At 37.4% G+C, this 12,134-nt stretch overlaps 1 protein-coding gene across 1 annotated transcript in view; it reads right to left on the bottom strand.

The window, feature by feature from the left end:
- The window catches only part of ACTL6A (actin like 6A), a 37,988-nt gene that overhangs the window by 4,266 nt on the left and 21,588 nt on the right, over positions 1-12,134 (bottom strand). The window contains exons 12-13 of the mRNA XM_036926742.2: positions 7,627-7,722; positions 5,088-5,174 (exon numbers count right to left, since the gene is read on the bottom strand). Of these exons, the coding sequence (XP_036782637.1) occupies positions 5,088-5,174; positions 7,627-7,722 (183 nt within the window). The remainder of the gene's footprint in view (positions 1-5,087; positions 5,175-7,626; positions 7,723-12,134) is intronic.

The raw sequence follows: 12,134 nt of genomic DNA, 5'->3' as shown, positions 1-12,134 counted from the left end.
GATAATCACCCTAAATGTAAATGGACTGAAAACACCAATCAAAAGATACAGAGTGGCAGAAAGGATAAACAAGACCCATCTTTATGCTACCTACAAGAGACTCACGTCAAACCCAAAGACACAGAATAAAAGGTGAAGAGATAGAAAAAGAGATTACATGCAAATAATAGAGAAAAAAAGCAGGAGTTGCAGTACTTATATCAGACAAAATAGACTTCAAAACAAAGAAAGTAACAAGAGACAAGACAAGGACATTACATAATGAAAAGGGGGTCAGTCCAACAAGAGGATATAACCATTATAAATATCTATGTACTCAATACAGGAGCACCTAAATATGGAAAACAAGTACTAACAGAATTAAAGGGGGAAATAGAATGAACATTCATTTTGGGAGATTTCCACACACCACTCACACCAAAGGACAGATCAACCAGACAGAAAATAAGGAAGGAGACAGAGGCACTGAACAACACAGAACAGATGGACCTAACTGACACCTACAGAACACTCCATCCAAAAGCAGCAGGATACACATTTTTCTCAAGTGTAAATGGAATGTTTTCCAGAATAGATCACATACTAGGCCACAAAAGAGCCTCAGTACATTCAGAAAGTTTGAAATTGTGCCAACCAGCTTCTCAGACCACAAAGATATGAAAGTAGAAATAACTTATGCAAAGAAAACAAAGAAGCCCACAAACTCACGGAGGCTTAACAACTTGCTCCTAAATAATCAATGGATCAATGACCAAATTAAAATAGAAATCAAGCAATATATGGAGACAAATGAGAACAACTCAAAAGTCCAAAATCTGAGATACAGCAAAGGCAGTTCTAAGAGGAAAGTATATAACAATATAGGCTTAGCTCAAGAAACAAAAACAATCCCATATGAACAGTCTAAACACAATTAATGAAACTAGAAAAAGAATAACAAAGGAGACCCAAAGTCAGTAGGACAGACATAATAAAGATCAGAGCAGAAATAAATTAAATTGAGAAGAATAAAATAATAGAAAGAATCAATGAAATCAGGAGATGGTTCTTTAAGAAAATAAACAAAATAGATAAACCCCTAGCCAGAGTTATCAAGAAAAAAGAGTGTACACACATAAACAAAATCAGAAATTAGAAAGGAAAAATCACTATGGAACCACGGAAATACAAAGAATTATTAGGGAATACTATGAAAAATTATATGCCAACAAGCTGGATAAATTAGAAGAATGGACAACTTTCTAGAAAAATACAACCTCCCAAGGCTGACCCAGAAAGACACAGAAAATCTGAACAGACCAATTACCAGCAATGAAATTGAACTAGTAATCAAAAAACTACCTAATAAAAATCCCTGGACCAGGGCTCTCTTGTCCCCTCCTGGTGTGAGCCAGGAGCTCTATTCTCTCACTTTATTTCTAAATAAAAGCCTGTACCTTGCTCTCCTACCTTGAGTGTTTGTGAAGCTCATTCTTCGGCTTTGTGAACAAGAACCCCAGCATCATCTTCGGGGGCTCGTCTGGGATAACTTCGGAGATCAGATCTGTTACAGTGGGTGACTGGCTAAATCTCAGGCAGTGGCATAAACTAAGCCACAAAACTGCAAATAGTAATAGAAATGGAACCTGGACTAGAAGTGCCCATCTTACGAGGCCCTCTCGAATGACCACTGATGGAAAACTAACTGCACTCTTTACTACGCCCCTTCTCAGCATGAAGCAGCCAGAGCAGTCATTGCCCCCTTTCCCTAGCAGCAGATAGGGTCTCCATCTGTAGAGGGGGGAATGAGACAGGAATGATGGGTGTAGTCAGAGTAGGGTGAGGGCCTCCGGGGAAAAGCAGGGTGGAATATTTAGTCAAAGCAATGTAACAATGGGCAAAGAAGTCCCCATTGAAACTCTGTTAAGCATTATGCAAAGTCAGGGTCACACTAATTCTCTAGGGAATACCTAAGAATATAGATATCTTCAGTGAGATCAGTTAAAGGTCAAAAGGCCAGAAGCAACTTGACCTGGAATGTTTGAGTGTTCTGCAAGGGTATCAGCATAATCCGTGACTCCGCTGTCAGCCCTAGCAATCAGACTAGGGTATGACCCACTCCACCTTGAGGACAGGGCAGATGATGCAAGTCCACACACCCCTAAGTTTTTTTCATGTTCTCCAAAATCCTCAACTGCCTATAAAACCCCCTAGACAACACACCACTACGGGCTCTCTTGCCCCCTCCTGGCGTGAGCCAAGAGCTCTATTCTCTCACTTTATTTCTAAATAAAAGCCTGTACTGGTAAGGAACAAGTCAAACTGTTACTGTTTACAGATGACTCTCCTAAAAAAAAAAAAAAAACCCTGAACCAGATGACTTCACCACTAAATTTCATCAAACATTTAGTGAAGACCTAATACCCATCCTCCTTAAAAGTTTTCCAAAAAATAGAAGAGGGAATACTTCTAAACTCATTCTGTGAGGCCAGCATCACTCTAATACGGACACCAGGCAAAGACACCATGAAAAAAGAAAATTACAGACAAAAATCCCTGATGAATATAGAATGCAAAAATACTCAACAAAATATTAGCATATTGAATTCAAAAACACATCAAAAAGATCATCCATCATGATCAAGTAGGATTTATTCCACAAATGCAAGGATGGTACAATATTCAAAAATCCATCAACATCATATAACACACATCAACAAAAAGGACAAAAATCACAGGATCATCTCCATAGATGCTGAAAAGCATTTGACAAAATTCAATATCCGTTCATGATAAAAACACTCAACAAAATGGGTATAGAGGGTATGCACCCCAACATAATAAAAGCCATATATGACAAACCCACAGCCAACATCATACTTAAAAGCGAAAGTTGAAAGCTTCTCTAAGATTGGGAACAAGACAAGGATGTATATTCTCACCACTTTCATTCAACATAATACTGGAGGTCCTAGCTGTGGCAATCAGACAACACAAAGAAAGAAAAGGCATCCAGACTGGTAAGGAACAAGTCAAACTGTTACTGTTTGCAGATGACATAATATTATGCATAGAAAACCTAAACAATCCACCCCAAAACTACTAGAATAACTGATTTCAGCAAAGTTGCAGGATACAAAATTAATACACATAAATCTGTTGCATTCCTATATATTAACGATGAACTAGCAGAAAGAGAAATCAGGAAAACAACTTGATTTACAATTGCATCAAAAACAATAAAATTCCTATGAATAAACCTAACCAAGACCTATACCCTGAAAACTACAAGACACTCATTAGGGAAACTAAAGAAGATACCAATAAATGGAAATCCCATGCTCATGGATAGGAAAAATTAATATTTATATTGTCAAAATGGCCATCTGCCTAAAGCAATCTACAGATTCAATGCAATCCCTATCAAAATATGAACAGCATTCTTCAACAAACTAGAACAAATAGTTCTAAAATTCATATGGAACCACAAAAGACCCTGAATAGCCAAAGCAATCCTGAGAAGGAAGAACAAAGCTGGGGGGATTACATTCCCTGGCTTCAAACTGTACTACAAAGCCACAGTAATCAAAACAATTTGGTCCTGGCAAAAAAACAGACCCATAGATCAATGAAACAGAATAGAGAGCCCAGATATAAACCTACACATATATGGTCAATCAATAGACAATAAAGGAGCCATGGAAATACAATGGGGAAATGACAGCCTCTTCAACAACTGATGTTGGCAAAACTGGACAGCTGCATGCAAGAGAATGAAACTGGATTATTTTCTAACTCCACACACACAGAATAAACTCAAAATGGATCAAAGACCTGAATGTATGTCATGAAACCATAAAACTCTTAGAAGGAAACACAGGCAAAAATCTCTTGGACATAAACATGAGCAACTTTTCCTGAACAAATGGGACTACATCAACTAAAAAGCTTCTTTATAGCAAAGGACACCAACAGCAGAACAAAAAAGGCAGCCTACAATATAGGAGAATATATTTGTAAATGACTTATCCAATAAGGGGTTTACATCCAAAATATATAAAGAACTCAACAAGCCTCAACACCCTAAAGATAAATAACCCAATTAATAAATGGGCAGAGGCCCTGAACAGACACTTCTCCAAAGAAGAAATTCAGATGGCCAACAGGCACATGAAAAGATGCTCCACATCACTAATTATGAGGAAAATTCACATTATAAGCACAATGAGAGATTATCTCACACCAGTTAGGAAGGCCAACATCCAACAGACAAGAAACAACAAATGCTTGGTGAGGATGCAGAGAAAGGGGAACCCTCCTACACTGTTTGTGGGAATGTAAATTAGTTCAACCATTGTCAAAAGCAATGTGGAGATTCCTCAAAAAACTAAAAATAGAAATACCATTTGACCCAGAAATTCCACTCCTAGAAATTTACCCAAAGAAAACAAGATCCCTGATTCAACAAAACATATGCAACCCTATGTTTACCACAGCACTATTTACAATAGCCAAGATATGGATGCAACCTAAGTGTCCATCAGTAGATGAATGGATAAAGAAGATGTGGTGCATATACACAATGGAGTATTATTCAGCCATAAGAAGGAAACAAATCCTATCATTTGCAACAACATGGATGGAGCTAGAGGGTATTTTGCTCAGTGAAATAAGCCAGGCGGAGAAAGACAAGTACCAAATAATTTCACTCATTTGTGGGGTATAATAATAACAAAGCAAAACTGAAGGAACAAAACAGCAACAGACCCACAGACTCCAAGAAGGGACTAGTGGTTACCAAAGGGAATGGGTTGGGGAGGGTGGGTGGGGAGGGAGGGAGAAGGGGATTAGGAAGCATTATAATTTACTATTACAATATAAGTAGGTCACGGGGAAGGCAGTAAAGCACAGAGAAGACAAGTAATGACTCTACAGCATCTTACTACGGTGATGGACAGTAACTACAGTGGAGTATGGGGGAGACTTGATAATATGGGTGAATATTGAAACCAGAATGTTGCTCATGTGAAACCTTCATAAAATGGTATATACTTTAATAAAAAAAAGGAAAAATTAACTATCAACTGTAGAGATGTTTGTCTACTAACCAAAGAAGCCAGAATGGAGCCACCAATCCATGAACTAAACCTCCGTTCTACTGTTGTATTATTTGCAATCAGTTTCAACCGCATACTCTAAAACAAAAAGGGAAGAATAAGTATTAGTACAAATAAAACAGGTGACTCAACTTAGGAAATTCAATTTTGATGACTTTTTAATGACTCTGATCCAAACACATTATACATGATTATTTTGCAATAAGTAGGCTAGCAGGCGTATGTTGAACTACTGTATACAAAGTTTTTTAAAGTACTTTGATTTAAGCTTTTAATGTGTAATACTTAATAAGATATATAAGCCTTAGAAAACCACATACTAAAGAGCATAGCATTTATAATTTATATCCTAGAACAGGGTAATTAATGCTTAGTATAAATCAGGTACTATGCTAAATGCTTCTTCATATATTATTTCATTTCTTCTAACACTTAGTACAATTATTATCCCAACATGCCACCTTTTTTGTAGTCCTCCTTAGCTTTCTAACTAGTATTTTTTTAGGCATTATATGTTATCCTAATCCCTTAGTTCACTCCCTATGCTCCACTCCCTGTCCCACTTCCAGGTAAAATTGCCAACATTAGACTTTTTTATTCCTACTGCTTTCTTTCCAAATTAGTGTTTGTTTTGAACTCAACACTCTCTAGATAAATATGGTTTATGGCTCTGTGGCATCCTTAACTTCTATCAACAACTTCCTCCCCACTCCCCACCCACGTCCTGTGTTTTGCTTCTGGAGCGTTCTCAAATTGTTGATACTTTCCAATTACTCTCTAAATGAACATACAGTTTGAGTCTCTCTCACAGTAAAGTAAATGTGTGTGTGGCAGGGGTGAGTGGCAGAGCATGCGGTATGGTGGGAGGAGGTGCTAGGAGCAGGCAGGATGAACATGTTTTTGTAGGTGAGGAGCTCGTTGATAACTACTCCAATGGAATTTTTTTCCTGTTATTTTACTGATTTTTAGTTGTTCCCGAAGGAAAGCTAGTATCTAACTGGTCTTGCCAGACCTTGGACAGCCCATGTCTATGTTCATTATTACAAGACTTTGTATGAAATCTAATATTGGTACTATAATTAAGGTATATTCCAGATCAGGCTGTATCTCCAAGAATGTAGTAAATACAAAGCAGGTGCCAATCTTGCACCTTTATCAATATTTAAATAACACTTAATTATAAAAATGTACCATATGTGAAACATTCCTTTACATGAGAAACCAAAAGACGATCAAATATACAAATTGGATAATGGTGGGACCTACATAACCCCCAGTAAGTTTTTAAAAATGTAATTAGGTGCAGAATACCTTACTAAAACCTACTTGATAAAATCTAAAGATTATGGCTGCTACAATTATCAATGTACCATGTAAACTACCTTCTCCCCAAACCAGGTTCCCATCCTTTTAAAAGTTATCAGAACGCACACAGTGATCTTTTTAAAGCAAACTTAGGAGCCCTCTAGTTTTCTGCTAAGTTTTATCCTGTAAGTTTGCTATTAATAAGGGACATGAACTTGTACCCATCTGTGTGGGTTGAACTGTGTCCCCCAAGGAGGTATGTTGAAGTTATAATTGCTGATACCTGTGAATGTGACCTATTTTAGAAATAGGGTCTTTGCAGATGTAATTAAGATAGAAATTAAGGTGAGGCCATACTGGAGCAGAATAGGCTCCTAATCCAGAATGTCTGGAGTACTTATAAGAAGACGACAGATTATTGTAAGAATAATCTAACAAATGCCAAGGATTGCTGGCAAACCATCAGGTGGTAGAAGACAGAAGGAAGGATTCTCTTCTGCAGGCTTCAGAGAAAGCACAGCCCTGCTAACATGTTGATTTCAGACTACTAGTTTCCTGAACTTAGAGACAGTAATATATTTCGGTTGTTTTAAACCACCCAGTGTTTGGTATTCTTAAGGGAGCCTCTAAAACTAAAACACCATCTTCCCAGCCATGTGCTCTCCCCACTTCTGCACAGACCATAGCCAACTACTATGAAATAATAGAATATGCCATCTTCTCTTCGTATTTTGCACATGGTATTATTTCCACCTAGCTGTTCTTTCTTAAGTTACCAACCAGCTCAACTCCTACTAATTCAAAAGCTGCTTTATGAGGCTTTCCTCTGATACTCCTAGGGAGTTGAATGCTTGCCCCTACGTGTTCCATGGCATACTGGACCACTTAGCACACTGTTGGCTTTATGTTTTGCATGTCTATTCATCCTAGCAGACTGAGCCCCTAGGGGGCAGGGACTACATTTTATACCCCTAGTGCCTAGCAGAATAAAGGTACTTAAGTATGAAATCAGTAAATAAAATGAGATTCAATGAGAACAAGAGTAACTAAAAAATGTCACATCTGGGAAAATCTTGATTAATGAGGGATATTAACTTTATGTAAGTACTACAGTACAGGCGACACAAAATATCACCAATCTACTGGAAAACAAACCTTACTATAAAATGATACCAGCAGTGAGGATACATGACTTAAGAATACCATTAAAAACAAAGGAACTTACTGGGGGAGTTTTCTGAGACAGTTCTCTATTCAACCTGTCAGTAAAGCTCTGGATTAATGTGTTTCCTCCTGCCACAATAACACTGCCATAGAGACCCTGGGATAAAACAAAGACAGATTAGTTTCAAATGTTCCAACCACTTAAACAAAACTACAAATAAAACCCTATCCTCCCCTTCAGTTTTCCTCATGGCTGCACATTCAAGTCATGTAGGGAACTTATAAAACACTATCACCTGAGGGCAATGAAATAAAAATCTTTGGGGATGGGGTCCAGACAAAGTTTTTGTTAGTTTGTTTAAAACTCTCCAAATGATTCTCTATGTGCATTAAAGTCTAAGAACCACTTACCTTCAAGCAATTATTCTAAAACCCAATCATAATTTTTTATGCCAACATTAGTTATATATATATATATTTTTTGCTATCATTAATCTACAGTTACATGAGGCACATTATGTTTACTAGACTCCCCCAATTATCAAGTCCCCCCTACATACCCCATTACAGACACTGTCCATCAGCATAGTAAGATGCTGTAGAATCACTACTTGTCTTCTCTGTGTTGCACAGCCCTCCCTGTGCCCCCCCACACACATTATACATGCTAATCATAATGTCCCCTTTCTTTTTTCCTCCTCCTTATCCCACCCTTCCCACCCATTCTCCCCAGTCCCTTTCCCTTTGGTGACTGTTAGTCCATTCTTGGGTTCTGTGGGTCTGCTGCAGTTTTGCTCCTTCAGTTGTCTTCTTTGTTCTTATACTCCACAGATGAGTGAAATCATTTGGTATTTATCTTTCTCTGCCTGGCTTATTTCACTGAGCATAATACCCTCTAGCTCCATCCATGTTGTTGCAAATGGTAGGATTTATTTTCTTCTAATGGCTGGATAATATTCCATTGTGTATATGTACCACATCTTCTTTACCCATTCATCTACTGATGGACACTTAGGTTGCTTCCATTTCTTGGCTATTATAAATAGTGCTGCGGTAAACATAGGGGTGCATCTGTCTTTTTCAAACTGGGCTGCTGCATTCTTAGGGTAAATTCCTAGAAGTAGAATTTCTGGGTCAAATGATATGTCTATTTTGAGCTTTTTGAGGAACCTCCATACTGCTTTCCACAATGGTTGAACTAATTTACATTCCCACTAGCAGTGTAGGAGGGTTCCCCTTTCTCCACACCTTGCCAACATTTGTTGTTGTTTGTCTTTTGGATGGTGGCAATCCTTACTGGTGTGAGGTGATATCTCATCGTGGTTTTAATTTGCATTTCTCTGATGACTAGCGATGTGGAGCATCTTTTCATGTGTCTGTTGGCCATCTGAATTTCTTCTTTGGAGAACTGTCTGTTCAACTCCTCTGACCATTTTTTAATTGGATTATTTGCTTTTTGTTTGTAGAGGTGGGTGAGCTCTTCATATATTTTGCATGTCAGCCCTTTATCAGATCTGTCATTTACGAATATATTCTCCCATACTGTAGGATGCCTTTTTGTTCTATTGATGGTGTCCTTTGCTGTACTGAAGCTTTTCAGCTTGATATAGTCCTATTTGTTCATTTTTGCTTTTGTTTCCCTTGCCCAGGGAGATATGTTCATGAAGAAGTCACTCATGTTTATGTCCAAGAAATTTTTGCCTGTTTTTTTCTAAGAGTTTTCTGGTTTCATGACTTACATTCAGGTCTTTGATCCACTTCGAATTTACTTTTGTGTATGGGGTTAGACAGTGATCCAGTTTCATTCTCTTACATGTAGCTGTCCAGTTTTGCCAACACCAGCTGTTGAAGAGGCTGTCATTTCCCCATTGTATGTCCATGGCTCCTTTATCATATATTAATTGACCATATATGTTTGGGTTAATATCTGGACTCTCTATTCTGGTCCTGTGGTCTGTTCTTGTGCCAGTACCAAATTGTCTTGATTACTGTGGCTCTGTAGTAGAGCTTGAAGTTGGGAAGCAAGATTCCCCCTGCTTTATTCTTCCTTCTCAGGATTGCTTTGGCTATTCGGGGTCTTTTGTGGTTCCGTATGTATTTTAAAACTATTTGTTCCAGTTCGTTGAAGAATGCTGTTGGTATTTTGATAGGGATTGCATTGAATCTGTAGATTGCTTTAAGCAGGATGGCCATTTTGACAATATTAATTCTTCCTAGCCAGGAGCATGGTATGAGTTTCCATTTGTTAGTGTCCTCTTTAATTTCTCTTAAGAGTGTCTTATAGTTTTCAGGGTATAGGTCTTTCACTTCCTTGGTTAGGTTTAGTCCTAGGTATTTTATTTTTTTTGATGCAATTGTGAATGGAATTGTTTTCCTGATTTCTCCTTCTGCTAGTTCATCATTAGTGTACAGGAAAGCAACAGACTTGTGTATATTAATTTTGTATCATGCAACTTTGCTGAATTCAGATATTTGTTCTAGTAGTTTTGGAGTGGAGTCCTTAGGGTTTTTTTTATGTACAATATCATGTCATCTACAAATAGTGACAGTTTGACTTCTTCTTTACCAATCTGGATGCCTTGTATTTCTTTGTTTCGTCTGATTGCCATGGCTAGGACCTCCAGTACTATGTTGAATAACAGTGGGGAGAGTTGGCATCCCTGTCTTGTTCCTGATCTTAGAGGAAAAGCTTTCAGCTTCTCGCTGTTAAGTATGATGTTGGCTGTGGGTTTGTCATATATGGCCTTTATTATGTTGAGGTACTTGCCCTCTGTACCCATTTTGTTGAGAGTTTTTATCATTGAATGGATGTTGAATTTTGTCGAATGCTTTTTCAGCATCTAGGGAGATGATCATGTGGTTTTTGTCCTTTTTGTTGATGTGGTGGATGATGTTGATGGATTTTTGAATGTTGTACCATCTTTGCATCCCTGAGATGAATCCCACTTGATCATGGTGTATGATACTCTTGATGTATTTTTGAATTCAGTTTGCTAATATTTTGTTGGGTATTTTTGCATCCAAGTTCATCAGGGATATTGGTCTGTAGTTTTCTTTTTTGGTTGGGTCTTTGCCTGGTTTTGGTATTAGAGTGATGCTGGCTTCATAGAATGAGTTTAGAAATATTCCCTCCTCTTCTATTTTTTGGAAAACTTTAAGGAGAATGGATATTATGTCTTCTCTGTATGTCTGATAAAATTCAACAGTGAATCCATCTGGACCAGGAGTTTTGTTCTTGGGTTGTTTTTTGATTACCAATTCAATTTCGTTGCTGGTAATTGGTCTAGAGTTATATTTATAATAACTTCACCTTAGAATGCTTATCTAGAAGTTATGGTATTTAAAATAAATAATGAGATTAATGATTATGATGGACAATGTCTACTCTGACAATTTTCCTGACCAAAATGACTACTACCTTTCTCTTTTGCAGGGCTGTGCATCAGAACCACAGGGGTAGTTTTTCAAAATCCATATGCTGAGGCCTCCCAAATGAAGATATCTACTTTTAAGGAGTTATGTACCTCTAATTTGCATATGTGCATCAGAAAGTTAAATGTCAAGCCTGCTTTTTTGGTAGCTAAGTTCGTATTTTTAAATTACCCCACATGTCTAACTAATCTAACTTTTGAAAGAGAAAATGGAATATACAAGCATCTCCTCTGCATCAACATTAGAAAAGGAGAAATCTCTCTTAACACACAGTTATCATTCTCTTACAGTAAATTACTTCAATTTCAACATTTCCCCAAAGGTGGACTTCAATTTAAACTTAAAAATTTCCATCCTTATACCCCTATCACCCTAGAGCAGCACATGCCTGCTAGGTGACTAGCTGAAAGAACATTTTTCATGGCCACTAAGACCTTTTTTTTGAATGACTTGGCTTTTATACATCCTTACCTATTAGCCCTATGCTCTAAGCAAAAGAACTAACTCCAAGGAAATTGAGGCAGTATGTTAGCTACAAATTGAATCTAGGGGTTAAGTAAGATATAATCAATCCGATAAATAGTACAGTATGTAATATGAAGTTAGTATTTCAAACCTGGCAAAGCACAAAAAAAATATTAAAGTTATTAGATCATCTACACTGAACCCCATTTAAAAGTTGTATCATCTAAATGGGAACCCTCCTACACTGTTGGTAGGAATGTAAACTGGTGTAACCGGTGTGGAAAGCAGTATGGAGGTTCCTCATAAAACCAAAAACAGAAATGCCATTCAGTTCAGTAATTCCACTCCCAGGAATTTACCCAAAGAAAACAAAATCCCTGATTCAAAAAGATATATGCAACCGTATGTTTATCACTACACTATTTGCAATAGCCAAGATATGGAAGCCACCTAAGTATCCATCAATAGATGAAGGGATAAAGAAGATATGGTACATTACATAATTGAATATTATTCAGCCATAAAACATTTGCATAAAATGAAATTTATTCAGCCATAAAACCCATTTGCAACAACATGGATGGATCTAGAGGATATTATGCTCAGTAAAATAAGCCAGGCGAAGAAAGACAAATACCGAATGATTTCACTTACTTGTGGAGTATAAAAACA

Source organism: Manis pentadactyla, chromosome 1, assembly GCF_030020395.1.
Source record: "Manis pentadactyla isolate mManPen7 chromosome 1, mManPen7.hap1, whole genome shotgun sequence".
In the NCBI taxonomy this organism is placed as follows: domain Eukaryota; kingdom Metazoa; phylum Chordata; class Mammalia; order Pholidota; family Manidae; genus Manis; species Manis pentadactyla.
The sequence above is the reverse complement of the archived record's forward strand: the minus strand, read 5'-3'. Positions and strand labels throughout refer to the sequence as shown.